General features: G+C 37.4%; 1 protein-coding gene across 1 annotated transcript in view; it reads left to right on the top strand.

Moving 5' to 3' along the window:
* Positions 1–3,022: 3,022 nt before the first annotated feature.
* Positions 3,023–19,670, top strand: part of iqgap2 (IQ motif containing GTPase activating protein 2) — a 50,154-nt gene continuing 33,506 nt past the window's right edge. The window contains exons 1-2 of the mRNA XM_083526793.1: positions 3,023–3,326; positions 9,476–9,575. Of these exons, the coding sequence (XP_083382919.1) occupies positions 3,281–3,326; positions 9,476–9,575 (146 nt within the window). The 5' untranslated portion in view covers positions 3,023–3,280. The remainder of the gene's footprint in view (positions 3,327–9,475; positions 9,576–19,670) is intronic.

Genomic DNA, 19,670 nt, shown 5'->3' on the forward strand with positions numbered 1-19,670 from the left:
TTGGAAGGTTGTTTCAAACCTGTGGACTTTATGAGAGAAAGATCTGCCCCTGCTGTAGTCTTCATTATTTAAGGTACCAACAAATAGCCTGCACCTTTTGATCTAAGTAGGCGTGGAGGATCATACTGGTACAGAAGTTCACTTAGATATTGCGGTGCGAGACCATTAAGAACTTTATACGTCAGAAGTAGTATTTTATAATCAATGCTAGATTTGATTGGGAGCCAGTGTAGACTGAATAAAACAGGAGTGATGTGGTCATATTTTCTAGATCTAGTGAGGACTCTTGCTGCTGCACTCTGAACTAACTGAAGCTTATTTATGCACTTACTCGGACACCCAGACAGTAAAGCGTTACAGTAGTCCAACCTAGATGTAACAAGAGCATGAACTTGTTTTTCTGCATCCTGTAACGACATTATATATATATATTTTTGCAATATTTCTAAGGTGAAAAAAGGCGATCTTGGTAATATTATTCACGTGAGACTCAAAGAAAAGACTAGGGTCAATAATAACACCAAGACCTTTGACAGCCGTACACTCTGAAACAGAAACACCATCCAGAGATGCTACATAATCAGAAAGTTTGAAGAAGAAGAAATGCTTCTAGCTGCATGTGGTCCTAGTAAAAGTACTTCCGTTTTATCTGAGTTGAGCAGAAGAAAGTTATCAAGCATCCACTGTCTAATGTCCTTTACACAGTTCTCAACGTTGTTAAGCTGATCTCTCTTATCTGGCTTTGCTGAAATATACAGCTGCGTATCATCAGCATAGCAATGGAAGCGAATACCATGTTTATGTATAATTTAACCCAAAGGCAGCATATAGAAAGAGAAAAGCAGTGGGCCTAAGACAGATCCTTGTGGAACACCAAACTTTACCTCAGAGAGTGTGGAGAACTCACCATTTACATCAACAAACTGATAGCGATCAGTCAAATAAGACCTGAGCCTAGTATGGTCAATTAACATTAACAATGAAAAGACATCTGTACACCCTAATGATAAACATTTTTAAAAGCGCTATAAAAATAAAATTAGATTTAATATAATTTTATTGAATATTTAAATTAAAGCAATAAGGCTAATGTAATAAATAAGGAAAGCTTGGAGTTAGCAGTTGATCATTGTGCAATGCAATATGTGGTGAGTATAACTGCATGTTATAATCACCCCACAGTTCATATATAGTTTCATAATATAGAATAGTGTATTTAAAATATTGAATGTGTATCTCCTTAAAATTACTTACAATACAATTATACCTTTATACACGCTATACACGAAAGAAAAAATGCGTTTAAACCGTGAACGATATATATATATATATATATATATATATATATATATATATATATATATATATATATATATATATATATATATATATATATATATATATATAACAAAAATAACTTCTGTCATTAAACTACAGAACTAATCAACTACTAAGCAAATGACCATTGCTACTTAGATAATGTGATGGGACAGAAGGCATAGGTCTTAAATACGTTTCAACATTGCTAAACCATAGTTGCAGTACTTTGGTCATTCAAAGTTGTCATCACTTCATGCATTGTTATCTTTTCTATAGCATAGTCCTGCTTCCTTCTTTGTGTTTCCCCTTTTCTGTTTGACTTCCTGGTTATTAAGTACTCTTAATTTGTAAGGAATCCAATTGCATTACTCTATTTAAACATACTAAATGTTTTTCTCAAACTTTCTTTTTTTGTTTTCTGTCAAAAGTCACCGGCCAGTTGACCTCTGTTAATAATAAAAATAAATAATAATAATAGTAACAATAATAATAATAATAACAACAACAATAATAATAACAACATATACATATAAGTCTAAAACATATATAAACAAGACAAGGGCATACAAACATATTTAACATGTAGGTAGGATTTTATTTGTCTGACACTGAAGAACTGAGAAAGGCAATTAGTAAAACTGGCCTGAATTACTGGCATGACTCAAACCATTTACACACACACGCACACGCGCACGCACAGGCACGCGCACGCACAGGCACGCGCGCGCCCACACACACACACACACACACACACACAGGAGAAATTTATTGAATTATAGCCTGCATTTCCTTGTCGCTAGGGTGTTTTTATTTTTGTGATTCGTCTTAATCTCAGGAGAGATTTCCATTTCCACTCTGCCATAAAACCCATATTTGAAGTTCTCCCATCTCTCCTATCAGTTTGCCATCTCTAGGAAAAGTCCTGGTAGTTCTTTTTTCAGCTCTTAGACTCTCGTCAATAGACATATTCGTTTTTTAAATCATCTCCAGTCAATTGAATTTGCTACAAATGAACTCCAACGTTTAAAATCATCTCAAAGACAGCCCAGAGATTGTCCAGAGAAATCTGGATGCTCCCGAGCTCAGATCTAATGGTCGCAACCAAGAGTTTGTAAACTTCATATTTCAGTGATATCTCACTTTTTTTTTTTTTTTAAATACATTTTAGCCTAGATCTTTATTTTTACCTCCATTATATGGCATACAGTGTAAAATTGATGTCACATAGAAAATATAAAAAAAATTTAAATGAAGGTGTCTGAATTCTTTCTGAATGCAATGCGTGGTAGAAAGTCCTTACTATTCATTTCTAAATCATGTCCAGTTAATTGAATTTGACAGAAAACATCTCAAAGACAGCCCAGAGATGTCCAGAGGGACAGAGACGCTCCTGAGTTAAATTTCCGATGGTCACAACTAAAACATTTTCAACTTTGTAATTCAGTGATATTTCACTTACTATTTTTTATTTTATTTCATCCCAAATCTGTATTTTTGATTGATCATGGAATGTGAAATTAATTCCACATAAAAAAATTGGGAATAAAACGAAGGGTTCTGAATTATTTCTGAATAACGAGCAAGGACACAAACTGAGGACTTTTCAAAAACACGCTGCGTGTATTGAAAAGTCCTCAGTTTGTGGCCTTGCACGTTATGTCCCCTGAACTTTTGACCAGCAGATGGCGCTGTATCGCGACTCCTCAACCCTACGCTCTCTGTGAGAGTCGACCAGAGCAAACTGTCAGTAAAGGAAACTGTTAGTGACGGAGTCTGAAGGCGATGGCAGAAGTGGATCACATCAGACCGCAGGCATGACTGGACACAGCTTTTGAAGAGAGTTATAAAAACAGGACATACTGTATTTGAAAGTAATTATTGGAGTAGGTTGTGAGATTCGAGTGTGAAAGGAAGCGCGGTTGATGCTGGGAGTGTGACCAGGCGAGGGCACGGTGACAGGATGTACTATGAAGACGGCGCTTCTTCACACAGACCCCGCTATGGATGTAAGTGCACGGGTTCATTTAGAAAACACAGTATTATTATCCTCATTTCGAGCGTAAAGTATAAGTTTTGTTGTACATTGTTTGTTGGTTTGTTTGTTTAAAACACTACATCCGGTTCTGGGAGAAGTTGCAGGTTAAAAACTCAGCAGCAGCAACAAACACTTCGAGCAGAGATTAACATACAGAGATAAAGTTATAGAGACTTTATAAATAGATAAATATAAACTTTTTGTAAGCTATATTAGTACTTTTTTGAGACAATGCATGTTGCTGAAAGCCTTATTAATGTAATTAATTTGATATAAATGACAGGGAGTACAGTAAAGGTCATGTCAAGCGTGCATATGCCTTGCAAAAATATTACAATTCATATTAGTTTGCATTGATTTTCATTGATTTGTATATATTTTATAAGATATATTAACATAGCAGATATTTAAGCATAGGCAATAATACAGAATTTACATAAACGAGTTATGATTTTTAATATTTTGTGTTTTTATGTGGACCAATGACTGATTATTGATAGATGTTCACGAGTCCCTTCTTTCCTTTCCTTTCCTTTCCTTATCTTTCCTTTCCTTTCCTTATCTTTCCTTTCCTTTCCTTTCCTTTCCTTTCCTTTCCTTTCCTTTCCTTTCCTTTCCTTTCCGAGCGGTTAAACTGATCATCTTTCTGAAGGCAAATCCTCCAGGAACCACACGTTATTTGGTTTTCCGTGTTTTTCCAGCATTGTATTGATTTCTATTCATTTACAAGAAGCAAACAGGTTACATTAAGAGCCTTGACGTGATTCCCAGAACACAAAATCGAAACACTGATCATCGAATTCTTTGTTTATTAAATTACTTATATTTAAAACGTATTTATTTCTCTCTCATTTATCCGAGTGTTGTAGTAGATACGAGGCATGAGAACCCCAAGGCAGTGACTCAAATAAAATCCTGAAGGCATTTAGTGACTGTAATGACAGATTTGAATAGGGATTAGTTAAAAGGAAGGCTTGCAAACACTTTCTCTTGTTAAACATTAGCTTTGGCTGTTGCTAAAGCGCATGACATCAAAGAATTAAAGGCTCTAAAGGACTTCCAAGTAAATATACATGAGAGTTTTAGTGCTCGGAGCACCGAGTTGGTCAGAAGCAGCGAATAGAGAATCTTGTAAATGAACACATCGCAGTAATACTTTGCAATATTTTAGAAATATATGTATTATGTTATAACGTATGTCATTTGTTAGATGTTTGGGTTCATAAGTGAATAAAACCCTGTTTCTCAATCCTTTTTTTTTTCAGTCTGTAAAGTTGCTCTGTTGGTTTAATATTAACTTGAGCCTTCTAGGTCAAACGCAGGTTTGGAGTTTCGCTCGCCAATCTTATCCGACTCATTCCCGGGCCATGTTTGCTTTACACAAAGTCTACCATTGCTGTTGAGCAGTTTTTCATGTTCCTATTAACTCCAAAACTTCCTGCCTTATTATTCAGCTCTACTTAGAGCACGTTATTCAGTAACTATTATGAATAATTCGGTATAATGAAACGTATATAAAAGGTATGTAGGTGTGAAGGAGTGAGGGACAGGAATGTAAGTTTGGACTTGTGAATGAGTCTGTGGTTAAATACTGCCGGTCGTTATATGGTATTAGAAATTGTGTTTTGTTTCAGGGGTGGACCAATCAATAGGTACAAGAGTTTAGCGACAGTATACGGTCAAAGGTTTGTGTGCTCCTGGTCTCTAGGTACATGCTGAACATCCCATTCTGAAGGCATGGAGGTTATATTGGAGGAATTTGTCCCACCATTGCATTGCTAACCTGGCCTCCAGGGTTCTGGGAAGGCTTTTCACTGGATTTCGGAATGTTGTTGGAAGGAATTGTGTTCGTTCAGCCACAAGGGCATTAGTGAGGTCAGAAACGAGGCTTGTTTTCCAGTTCATCCCAATGGTACAGTATTCGGTGGATCTGTCTTTAATTGTGCACAAGGGCATCATCATGCAGGGAAAAAAAAATACAAGTCGAAGTGAAATTTATTGTCATTCAGCCATGAAATTGTTTCTATAGTGGCTCCAATGTGCAGATGTGAAGTATAACAGTCAGTGGCTCAGACAAATACACACACAATACTACATGTATAATACTGTAGCATTATATACATCCTATAAAATCATGCGCCTTCAACTTCATGGCAGTAGTTTTGGGAAGGGCACTATATGAGGGTCATGGTCAGGCGGAGCCATACTGCTACATCAGTGCTGTATCGACAGAAGGAGTTTCTTTTCGCAATCAGTATCACACCCGCATGTGAAAACACTGCCAAACCCGGGGTAATATAAAACCCAGTGCAAAGATTTTAAGTATCTCTTCTGCTGTATAAAGCAGTCACCTTGCAGCATCCAAAACTCAAAACGATCTTTGTCAAAGGTGCAAACACATGATTTCTTATCTGTGTTTATTTGATGATAGTCATATGCACGTTCTATATCGTATTTACTTAAGTTGATTTGCTTACAACAGGGAAACTTTCACTTGTATGGTGTCCTAGTAGATCAGTTAATAATTTGTCCTCCCCTAAATTTGTTACATTTGAACACTCAAGTTGTATGAAATGACCAAATCTTCATCCATATTCTCTACTGATGCCTAAAGTAAACACACAAGTTTTTGGTGCAAATCAGTTTAAATAAACTGACATTATCTTCTAGCGGTGCTGTGTTGTCGTATGTGCTGCACACATCGAGTGGCAAAACAGGGATTGAGTCACATCCTGTTAAAGGCTTCCCTAGGGAGGGTCGGGGGTTGTGTGTGCAAGAGTGTGTAAGAGATTTTTAAGTCAGAACAGTAAATATCTAGCGAACATTTTATTGCATTCGAATTGTTGCCAAAAAGGACCACGTAATTTGGGGGGGTGTAGCTCTGGCAGGAACAATGACTAAAGGGGCTGTACCATTAATGTAAGTGAGAAGTAAAACAAACAGTTGACCTCAGAGACCTATATTGAGCACCAGAGATGGTGGTTAATGACGGTTAAAGGACCTGATCATTAATAATGAAAGAAAAGAGAATTGTAATAGGAATCATGACCGGTTCCATTCAGGACAATTTCGAAATGTATAACCAGCTTATCGAGATGATCCCAGAGAGCACGTTACTAGAACTAATGTTTAATACAAATATTTAATCATTCATTTGTTAGTTTAACACTTTGTCAGGGTGGATCTGGAGTCTATTTAAAAAAAAAAAAAAAAACTGCACTCGTGTGAGAGATAAAATCTGCATGATACACCAAACCACTGTCATTTTTAGCTTTCACGACCTATGAGATTATCTTATAGTGTGCTATATAATTGCTTCTAGAGAAACATTTGTTTCTGCTCTATGCCTATAATGTGTTTTCCATACATTATAATCCTAAATCCATCATTAAATGCACTATGTAGTGCTAATGAAGTATCGTTAATATTAGATACATTAGATACTTGTACATAATTATATTATGTCATTTGAGTATATTATCTTCTGACACGTCGGTCTATGCATAATCTCTGCACAGTATATTGTATATTAGTGTATATATACACCATATCTTATTACCTACTGCACCTTCTGTACATTAAACACCCTCATCTCTGTATATATGGACCTCATACCTTATTTATATACTGTTATTAGGGGAGTGGTGGTTCAGTGGTTAAGGTGCTGGGTTACTGATCGGAAGGTCGGGGGTTCAAGCCCTGGTATTGCTAAGATGCCACTCTTGGGCCCTTGAGAAAGGCCCTTAACCCTCTGTGCTCCAGGGGGGGCATATCATAATCCCCTTCGCGCTGACCCAAGCTGGGATATGCGAAGAACGATTATCACTGTGCTGTAATGTATATGTGACAAATAAAGGCTATTCTATTCTATTATTAATTGTAAATAGGCCACTTATACACTTCTGGTTAGATGCTAATAGCATTTCATTGGCTCTGTACATGCACCTTGCACAATGACAATAAAGTTGAATCGAATCGAATCTAATCTAATCTAGTCTTAATATTAAATACATTTACAAATCCGTAATATATCCAGTTATGTTTAATCGAATGAGGTAAAACAACTCATGATCTCAATGCACCATGAAGCCCTTCTTTCCTGTTGATCGTTTGCTTCCTCATGGAGTGCGATGTAATGTTTTTGGTGATCGATTCCCTCAGCAGTGAGGTAGAAATGAATAGACGATGCCTTCATGTTGATAGAAGTGGCTGCACGATGAGGCCCACTGGAGATCATTTGGCAAGCCTCAGCATGTGTGTCTGAACTTAAAGTTTGCCAGGCTGTTAATCACGACGAGGCGCTCTTAGAAAAACAAAGTCAAGCACGTGATTGTGTTATTAAAATTAATTTTTTGTTAAGTGACCGGAGACGGGGTGGTAAAACAGTTGGCGCGACGCTGGCTGCATTCTGTGCATCAGTCAACTCATGATGCAGGGCACATGCTAAATCATGATACCGTGCACATTATTTACTAGATGTAATGCGTATATATTAGTGTTTTGTTCATTTTCATATACAAGATTAGTGTTTCCCAGTAATAATCGTATCTTGAAATGTGATTTCATGATTTTGGATTGTTTATGTTTGTGGGTTGGTTCCAAACACATCACACATAAACATTGTTCTCTCTAAAGGATAAATTTGGGGACCCTCTTAAAACTTTCTAGTAGATTTTTTTAGGCACTAACTACAACAATCTCTTCTCCACAACAATCTCTTCTCCACAACAATCTCTTCTCCACAACAATCTCTTCTCATTCAACAATCTCTTCTCCACAACAATCTCTTCTCCACAACAATCTCTTCTCCACAACAATCTCTTCTCATTCAACGTATGACATCACCGCTATGTCCATATCGTGAAAATCATCTAAGATTTTAAGACCACATTTAACCACATTATCAATGTCAGATTAGTGAAATTACTCACTTGAAGCACAAATATCATTAAACCACTTCATAATTGTTTTCTGTTTATTTGTTTTGTGGTACATTTCATAAAGTATTTTTTGTTGTTGTTATAGCAACTCTGCAATGTTGTTCTCTTTTTATCTCAAGTTTTTCATTTTTTCTCTTGAAACTAAAATTCCAAAAATGTCATGTGCATGAAAGCATAATAGAGCAGCTTTTTCTCTTAAGCACTGACATATAAAAAAATCTGAATGAATGTAATTATATCAGAATGTAGAAACCATTTTAAAATCCGGTCATGTGAAGCGTCTGCCATACAAGCCCCTGTTTGTGCCCTTACTATAGAAGCAATAATGTAACAGAGAGCTTTAAAATAATCCTCACTATTGTCAGAGCTGCTTTGAAAAATCACGAACACTGGTATAAGTGGTTTGCAAAACATCCTTCAGTTGCATTTCCTAGTGTCACGTGTATAGACAAAGGAAGTCAGACTGTAGCCCTACTTTGCCTTCTATGATGACAGACAAAACACCTCCAGTTAGCTTTTTTGCAGCAGGTGTAGTATAAAAGGGTCTCTGTAGAAGGCTCTCTATAATCATCGGCTTTGCTTAGGCTTGTGCCACTGATACGGCTGATCTTGATAAGTTCAGCCGTATCAGTGGAACAAGCCTAAGGTAGGAACTCCACCCAGCTTCTATAAAATTATACACAGATTAAAGAAAAGATGAGATTTTTTATGTTGGGTTTTTTTTTTGTGTTGGCCTGTTCAGAAAACCCGTTTAGATAAGTGTTTGCACAACTGGACAGGGATGGATATCTCGTCAAATCACTCAAAACAGTTGTGTGTTTTAGAACCAGAGACCTTTTAGTAATCACTGCTTTAAGGTCAAAACTTTATAATCATGCTGTTCATGAATCATGTTCCTCAGAAGAACCAGACATAATTTAGTGTGCATGATTCAAAATAGCTCTGGGTATAAGCAAGCATTATTCCAATCACGGAAATCTCTTAAAAGTTGTACTATCAGAAAGACCTAGATGTTTTTTTTTAGTTCTTCATGAATATAGAGAGCAAATAATCATGTTCAGTGCTGGAAGAGGACTGGTAGGATGATTGGCATTGAATCTGTATGTGCAAATCTAAGGATGTTTCTTTGTTGGTAGATTTTGTGTTTTACTTATCGTTTATTTTTCTTTGTTTGTTACAGCCATTGTGGATGATGAGAGGCTCTCGGCGGAACAAATGGATGAGAGGAGACGGCAAAACATTGCCTATGAATATCTTTGTCACCTAGAGGAGGCCAAGCAGTAAGTTTAGAATAGTCATGTGTCTTTATTAGTTTATACAGGTCTTTTTATTTCGATTGCTTTGCTTGTATTCGTGAGCTTTATGGATACACCGTGACACTATTTTTTCTAAAGTAACTGGCATTGGCAAATGCCATTATCTTATTGTATCATGTTTTACTGCACATGGTTTATGTTCACTCAAAGGTGTTGATAACTAGAGCTAAGTGTTTGAAAGTATTTATACAGATATGCATACAAAAATAACACTTATTCATACTTTTTAGTAATAGTGAGGATAAATAAACCAAACATTATTGTGATGATCACATACCATGTACAGTTGTACCATACAATTACAGTGTGTTTGTATTTGCACACTCACCGTCCAGTTTAATAGGAACACCTGTACCCCTACTCGCTGACATTCTAACACAAATATTCACCATCACACACCAACATTTACCCTCTTACACTAACTTTTTCTATTACACATCAAAATTCACCATCACGCATCAACATTCACTATCAGACACCAACATTCACCATTGAACTCCAACAATCACCATCAGACACCAACATTCAACATCACACACCAACATTCACCATCACACACCAACATTCACCATCACACACCAACATTCACCATCATTAACCAACATTCACAATCACACACTAAAATTCACCATCACACACCAACATTCACCATCACACACCAACATTCACCATCAAACACTAACATTCACCTTCAAACACTAACATTCACCATCACACACCAGCATTCACCTTCATGCACCAACATTCACCATCACACACCAACATTCTCCATCACACACCAACATTCACCATCACACATCAGCATTTACCATGAAACACTAACATTCGCAATCAAACACCAAAATTCACCATGAAACACTAACATTCACCATCACACAAGAAAATTCACCATCACACACCAACATTCACTATCAAACACTAACATTTACCATCACACAACAAAATTCACCATCACACACCAACATTTACCATCACACACCAACATTCACCATCAAACACCAACATTCACCATCAAACACTAACATTCTCCATCAAACACCAACATTCTCATTACAAGGTATAAAATCATGCAGACCAGGTTAAGCGATCCAGTTGATGTTCAGAACATGGGGGAAATGGGATTTCGGTGACTTTAATCATGGTATGGTTTTGGTGCCAGATGAAATGGTTTGAAACTGCTAAACTCTTGAGATTTTAGAGTCTCTAGAGATTACAGAGAATGCTGCAAAAAAAAAAAAAAAACCCTGACTGAGTGACAGTCCTGAGGGTGGAAATACCTTGTTGATTAAAGCAGCCAGATGAAATTTGATCAAATTCATTCGGGCTTTCAGATAGTCTCTAGTGCCGACAAAGCGGTTTTGCTATTCATGCTCTTAAAAATGCTGGAGTTTTATGGCCTGAAATAAACTCCAAGTTTCATCAGATTTTGGCATATTCCTGACTTTTCAACTACTACGTACTAAGGGATCTTTTGCTCAGGGAACTGTTTTCACCAACGTTTTCAATAAGACTTCATACATTTAAACTCAGAAGCCTTTGTGTGGTTTTTTTTTTTTTATTATTCCTTTTGTTTTTAATTATTTAATAGTTGTAATAATTGCTTATTATGTTAAGTTTTATCCACAGTATCAAAAATAGATATAGAAATTGTGTTGACAGCTAGTGCATGCTGTAGTTTTTGTAAATAAGTCATATTTTGTTGAATAAAGAGAAGATGAATGCATTATAAGATGTTAGTTTTATCATAAATGAAATATAAAAGAAAGAAAAGAAAAAAAAAAACACAGCATGGATTATCTCTGAGGCATTCTGTCCTGTTGTCCAAAACCTTCAGTCAGCTGTGAGTCAAAACTGTATCTAAAATTGAATACTGTTATGATTAAGAGTTCTCATTCTCCTTTTCCACACAGATTGCATGACTCTTGCCAATGACTCTGTTCCAGGAAACCTGTCAAATTGCATTAGGATTACAGTGCTGGTCACTAATAGGCTTCTAAAGGTCCTACAGGCATTATGTCCTATTCATCTACTTGGCAATTATGAGTCACAGAAATCTGGCCATTGTTGCAGAGTTTGTGCCACTGGTTACCCACTAAAAATATACAGAATGAAAGAGTTCATAGCAAAAATCTAACCCACCAAATATATTTGTGTTTAAATCTATAAACTGTGGCAATGTAACTCTGTGAAAAATGTATATACTTTTTTACTAAATGCTTTAAAACTTTAATTCCTATCAATTAAATATCCAATTCTATTGAATGGCCATGTAATATTAATCTTTGCAAATATATTTTCCTTCTTATTTTATTCCACATTTCTATATCACACTTCTTTGATTCATTTTAGTGGCATGTATGGTAGTGTGTAGCTTGTCAGCTGACAGGCACACACTCTTTCCCACACCTTTTTCCCCGCTGCTTTACAGAGGAGACTTTGAACCCGCATAAGTAAATAATACATGTTTACCCGTGTGTGCTTTGTAGATAAGAAGTCCTTCGGGAGAACGTATTTCCCATTAACTGTCACTCCTGTGTGCTGTTAAAGATCTCTGAATTTAGTCGACTAGAGGTTGTGATGTTAAGTGAGATGCCTGCTGTGCAGATCACCAAGACACTTGACTCTAAATCAGTCTTTTCTTTTTTACTGCTCTAATCAGACCTTGCCTTTTTCTTTTAGCTTTTTTAATTCTTAGTGATATATTTTACATACAGTACTGTGCAAAGATTTTAGGCAGATGTGAAAATATGCTGTGAAGTGAGAATGCGTTCAACAATAAATGTGTTAATTATTTATATATTTTTGAACTGAAGAGAAATCCAAAGCAAATCAATATTTGGATTGAACACCATTTTGGTTTTCAATTCTTACATTTGCACACTTTGTACACTTGCAAAATGTCAGGGATTTTGTAGGATCAGAGTCTGGTTTATGGTTCATCAATAATACCAAGCAGGTCCTAATGATCAGTTTCATATGTGGGTTGAAACACAGTCATCTAAAACAGAAACAGGGTGTGTAGGAAACTTAAAACAGGAACAGACTAATTCTGCTACTAAGGTAATATTATGGAAGACAGTTTCATGTCACAGATTATACAGTGTGGTAAGACTGAGCACAGCAACAAGTTAGAAGATACAAGGTAGTTATACTGCAAGATCTCTTTCATGCAAAGTTTTCGAAGCAGCCTAGACGTGTAGATTTTGAAAAACCACAAAAAAAATGGGGAGGACTTGAGACACAGTGGTTGGCCAAGGAAATGCTTACATGCTTACTTTTCTTTCGACATCGGAAGATGTTCAGCCGTGCCATCAGCAAAGAACTGGCAGAAACCTGTGGGACCCAGTTACATCTATCTACTGTCTGGAGAAGTCTGGCCAGAAGTGGTTTTCATGAAAGAGTTGTGTCCAAAAATCAATACAAATTAGAATGAGAATCAGGTTTATTGGCTAAGCGTGTTGACACACACAAGCAATTTGTTTCCAGCTGTTTGTGACTCTCAAAAGGACAGACATAAATAAACCTATACATTCAGCTTGGACTATACAAGACAAAACAGACAAGACAAAACAAAAACAGGCTATACAAGACAATAAAGACAATGTGAGACAATATTGACAGTATGAGTATTAAATAGGGATACAGAGTATATGACATATCAGTGATGTACATAAAGTGTGACAGTGCATGGTAGTGCAAATAACAGTATCGTGCGTCAGGTATGATAAAGAGTTACTTTAGAACTTTGTACAATATACAGCAGCCATAGTGTGTGATATATACAGTATACGGATAATGTGACTGAGGGTTCTGATAGTGCAGTACTTATAGATATGATATGAAGCAGGGAAGATATTTATGGTGAGTTGTTATTGAGGCTAATTGCCTTGGAAAGATACTGTTCCTGTGTCTGGCAGTTTTGGTGAACAAAGTTCTGTAGCGCCTGCCAGAAGGGAGGAGCTGAAAGATGTTGTGTCCAGGGTGCGAAGGGTCAGTAATGATTTTTCCTGCCCGGTTTCTGGTTCTTGTATGGTGCATGTCCTGGAGAGTGGGCAGAGGAGCACCAATGTTTTTGTCTTCTGTTTTAACTGTTTTCTGCAGTGTGTTCCTGTCCTGTTTTGTTGCTGCTCCAAACCAGATGGTAATTGATGAGCACAGGTCAGATTCAATGACTGCAGTGTAGAACTGCATCAACAGCTTTTTGAGAATGGAGTTTATGTTGGACTTCCATTTCATGTCTTGGGAAATGGTAGTGCCCAGAAACTTGAAGTTCTCCACAAATGACACAGGGCTGTTGGATATTGTGAGGGGGAGTAGTGTTAAAGGGTGTTTCCTAAAGTAAACTATCATCTCCACAGTTTTGAGTGTGTTTAGCTATAGGTTTTTCTGACTGCACCATAGCACCAGCTGCTTCACCTCCTGCTTATATGTAGACTCATCGTCATCTTGGATGAGTCCGATGAGCATGGTGTTATTTGCAAATTTCAACAGTTGGGTCACTTGATGTGCAGTCGTTCGTATAGAGGGAGAAGAGCAGTGGGGAGAGGACACATCCCTGAGGAGCACCAGTGCTGACTGTCCGAATACCGAAGGTAATACCTCCTAGTTTCACCTGTTGTTTCCTGCCTGTCAGGAAGCTGGTGATCCACTGACAAATGGCAGGGGGTATAGTGAGGTTTAGGAGTTTGGAGTGGAGAATTCCGTAGAATTTTTGTATTGAAAGCCGAACTGAAGTCGACAAACAGAATCCGGGCATAGGACCCTGGCCAGTCAAGGTGTTGCAGAATGTAGGGCAGCCCCATGTTGACTGTGTCATCCACCGATCTGTTTGGTCGGTAGGCAAACTGTGGGGGATACAGCAGCTGTTCTGTCACCTTCTTTAGGTGGGCCAATACCAGCTTCTCAAAGGTCTTCATGGCGACAGATGTCAGAGCGACAGGCCTGTAGTCATTCAGTCCAGTAATGGAGGGTTTCTTGGAGACCGGGATGATTGTGGAGACTTTAAAGCACAAGGGGATCTCACACAGCTCCAGTGATCTGTTATATACGTGAAGATAGGAGCCAGTTAGTCAGCACATGCTTTGAGACAGGAGGGGGAGACACCATCTGAGCTGGGTGCTTTACTTGTCTTTTGTCTCTGAAAGAGCCGATACACATCCTCTTCACAAATTGTGAGAGCAACTTGAGTGCTGGTAAGAGTTGTTAGAGGGGTTCCCAGAGGTGTGATGGGGGCAGACAGTGGGCTGGGTTAGATGAGGGGTGTGAAGATATTGTTCTCGAACCTGCAGTAGTAGGTGTTGAGGTAGTCAGCCAGGTCTTTGTTTGCTTCAGTGGGGAGGGGTGGTCTTCTGTAGTTTGTGATATCTTGCAGGCCTTTTCAAACTGATGCAAAACCTGCTTTTCAGCTTGTTGCTATTCTGATCTCTTGTCAGTAGGTTCCTGGCCTGCTTGTATAGTGTTTTGTTGTCCCCTTTGTAGGCATAGGACATGGAAACAAGTCTAAGTGACTAAAATATGCATGAAAACATAGGAACTGGGCTTCAGAAAAATGCCAGGGGGTGCGCTGGACTCAAAATGTCAAAATGTACGTTACAATAATGAGTGTCTGCAGGTAACAGTGAAGAATGTTGGCGGGTTTCTGCTAGTTCGGGGCTGCATTTCTGCAAATGGAGTTGCAGATTTGGTCATAATTAATGGTGTCCTCAATGCTGAAAAAAACCTTGCAGATCATCCCTCATGCAATACCATCAAGGAGGCATCTGATTGGCCCTTAATTTGTTCAGGTCAATATCATTAAGAACTATTTTCAGCATAGAGAAGAACAAGGAATCCTGGAGGTAATAGTTTTGGCCCCCACAGAGTCGTGATCTCAATGTCATTGAGTCTCTCTGGGATTAGATGAAGACAGAAGGATTTAAGGCAGCCTACATCCACAGAAAATCTGTGGTCACTTCTCCAAGATGTTCTCCAACGTGTGTGCAAGTATGCCTAGAAGAATTAGACTGATTTACAGGCTGCGGGTGATCAGACACAAAATTTATAGAATTTGATTTGGATTTGTCTTCTGTTTATTTTGCTTTCCATGTTGTTAATTGATAAAAAATAAACTAGTAATACCTTTCCTAAATTCTCAAATTTCTTAATTTACAGCATTATTTTCGCAAGTGCCTAAAACTTTTGCACAGTACTGTATATTTAAATTCTACGTACAACCTACAATTTCAGCCCTCAATTCAGAAGGTTGTAATTTAATTGTTATGATGTTAAACATTTTGAAAAAGGATGAAAAGGATGACGCTTGTAACTAAGTTCCACTAAATGCAATTTAGCGGTAACGGCCGAAACTATATAATTTACATATTAACCTAAGCAGTACTGCTGATCCTGTTGACCAGCTCTTGTTTAGTTTATAATCAAGCAAAGTACCAGGTTATAAACAATATATATTTTTCCTAAATGTACAAATTTACATGTTGCACAATACCACCATCATAGACAGAACAAGGGTCTTTTAATTTCAGGTATTTGTACATTCTATATAAAAATAAATAAATAATTGTCAGTAAAAATGACAGTTATACATACACTTCCGGTTTGCACTTTCAAGTCTCAGAAATGTAAAAAAGGAAGTAAAAGTGAGGTGTGTGTGTATATATATTTCTACAAAGGGTCCATGGATGTCCCAGCCCTAATAAGATAGACTATCTATTAACCGTTTAAACTGAATGTCCGGATGGTCCACTGTGGCGACCCCTAATGGGAAAAGCCGAAAGAAGAAAAAGAATTACAGTATATTAACTATATGATCTATAAGTATATATAACTCCAGAGAATGTTTCGTTCATTTAACTTGACAGACAGTGAGGGCATAGTGGGAAGAGGCAGGACTTTCAGACAGTGGCAGTTAATAATATCAAAATATACATTTGTATACAAATTATACAATATGTGCTGACAATATTTGAGAGTTTAAGCACTTAAAATTTGTTAATGTTCAACATCATTCCATGATCAATCATTTTTAGTTCTGAATATAATATCAATAGTGCAAACATCACACACACACACACACACACACACACACACACACACACACACACACACACACACACACACACACACACACAGCAACTTACAGTTATCAATTAACTGAGCAGATCAGGTCTAAACGCCTTTCTGTGGCAGCTTGGGAATGCTGGGATTTAAACACATGACCTTCGGATCAGAAGTGCAACATCTGACCCGCTGCACTGGCACTTCCCTTTCCCCTGTTCCCAGTACCTTATAGTAACCATTCCTGCACTTAGTAAGCATTTGTATATAATTTGTAACATGAGAGGGTGATGGCAGTGGATATACAGTACTGTCAAATTATTTTCTGTGTTCAATGTCCATTTAAGAGATGTTTATCACAACTTCTTTCACTTTTCCCTGCATAACACCAAGAGAACAATTCTATTTTTGTCTCATTGTGTTTTGTGTTGGTGTTGGATGTTTTGCAGTCATGTCAGACGAGCCAAGTTCTGAGAATGGAGACAGTGTTACTGTAAAGCCCCCACTCGGACAAGAAAAACCTCTCACTGACAGAGGGTTTATTCGCACCGTATGAGATCCATACATTTATTTGTTTTAATAGAACTTAATGTGATCCTATATTATTGGAAAATACTGTTAAAACTGATGACCTTGCAAAGAATCCCCTGATACACTTGGACAAAAAAGACACCCCTGAAAATAAAATATTTATCTTTTTTAAGCTGAAATCCTCAGTTAACCTCATCAGACTCTCATTTTAGATAAGAGGCAGCAACCTGGCACAACTAGAGACTGTTTATCTCTTTTTTCAGTGTCCAACTGATCAGTTTGTGTTGACAGAGAGCAAAGCATGTGGGAGGAGGCAGCAGAACTGCTGATGTGTGATGGGGCAGCATGTTGTCTCAGCCATTGTTGATCCATCTGTGTTGCTTTTAATTAAACTGCACTGAAAGCCATATAGCACATGCAGTAGGATGTAAAGAATAACACAAACATGCATGTGCACGCATGTGCACGCATGCAACCGTGTCCACAGCGGCGTTAAGTAAAACAAAGAATGCTTGTAGCTTGTAATACTGTATACAAAGAAGACATAGAAGCTCTTGAAACCCGTATTGAATCTCAGAATCTGACATTTCTGATTTCTCCGAAGAAGCAAAATTGGTTGCAACATAAATTGTTTTTTTATTCATTTATTTAAATTATTAAGTTAATTGAGAGTCAAACTTTTATTTTTAATGGCCTTTTTTAATGCAGAACCTTACGCATTCCCACAACTTATGAACTCAAACATCAAATATCATTTCAGTTCTTGCATTTCAGCGTATGCTAAATCAACTCACTTCATATGTAGTGTCTTTCATATCTTTTTAACACAGTATAACTTTTTAGAGGGATTCCAAAGAAAATTCATTTTCCAATTGTATTCAAATACTTTTCCACTCAGTTTAATTGTACATTGATTTTTCTCTACATATTAAGCATCTTCCTCCTCTATAGATAATGGATAACCAGAGGTGTCAAGATACACTATATTGCCAAAAGTATTGGGTCACCTGATCTATCCTGCGATATGTGGTTCTTATCCAAACTGTCACCACAAAACTGGGGGCACTCAATTGTACCAGACGTCTTTAGATGTGCTGTAATAAAATCTTGCATTCACTTGAGCTTGGAAATCCAAACCTGTTCCAGCATGGCAATGCTCCTGTGCACAAAGTGAGCTTCTTGAAGATCTGGTTTGCATGCTTTGGAGAGGAAGATCTTGAGTGGCCTGCTATAGAGCTCTGATCTCATCCCTACTGAACACCTTTGGGATGAATTGGAACGCTGACTACGCTCCAGGTCTCCTCACCTACAGGGAATTATAAGAGCAATGTGGACTAAATGTGGAATGCAATGCTCAAAAATCACATACCATACTTATGACCAGGTGACCCAAAAGTACCCCTGACCCACTAAAACAATGCTCCATTGTCATGGCACCTATTCTTGTACAGTTTGTGCCATGCCAGTGTAGGGGTGACTGCAATGTCCCAGGTACTGTACAAGAGTAGGTGCCATGACAATGGAGCATTGTTTTAGTGGGTCAGAGGTCACTTGTTCAGTGGGTCATGGACCAGTGATTGGCACATAGAAAGGAAATTGCACTGGCCTGCATCAGTTAACCAGTGTTTTTAGAAGTCAGATCAGTAATCTGTGTAATAGGAAATTCTAGGTTGGTTATCTGATAGTATAATCCTCTGTGTTTTAATATTTTGTTTTACTGTCTTGATTGTAAACGTACTAATATTAGATATTAGATTGTAGCTGTTATTCTGCTTGAGCTTGTTTATGAGGAACATTGAATACTGATACACATTTTTTTATCTCTATTTCTGTGGGCAAGGTGGGGATGTAAGAATATAAGAAAATATTTTTAATGAACAGATAATGCATTCTAAATGATTAAATTTAATATATGATCTGAAGGTTTAGTTATAAAGCTTGTGGGATGAATGTTTATTAACTCGGACATGAAGGATACAATTACAACTATAAACCATTTTGTTCTGGAAGATAAATACCAAATGTACCAAATACATTTCTAATTACAAAAGCACAGTTTCATACATATCAGCTCACAAATCAATTTTCCTGCTTAGGCCACACCCACTGCAGGTTTACTGTAAATCCGGATATAGATACAGATGCAAATTTTTGGAGCACAAAACAGATCAGGAGAGATATAGTGGCATTGTATTATACCTCTTGTACATATTTGTTTTTTCAGTTGCTCTACACACATAAAAAAGTTTCTTCCCATTTAATTATTGTTATCGCCTTAATATTAGCGGAAAATAAAAGACTCACTTACAGTAGACCTCTGTTAATTATCACAGTTTCCACTGAAGCTATCCATTGATCGCAAACCAGAGCCTGTGCAAAAACTCAATGTTGACAAGCAGGTCTGACGATTGCGATCCTCAATTTGTATATCAAATATGCTAAGCAAATATACAAACTAAGCTAATAGACGGTCCA

This window comes from Silurus aristotelis, assembly GCF_946808225.1.
Source record: "Silurus aristotelis genome assembly, chromosome: 23".
In the NCBI taxonomy this organism is placed as follows: Eukaryota; Metazoa; Chordata; class Actinopteri; order Siluriformes; family Siluridae; genus Silurus; species Silurus aristotelis.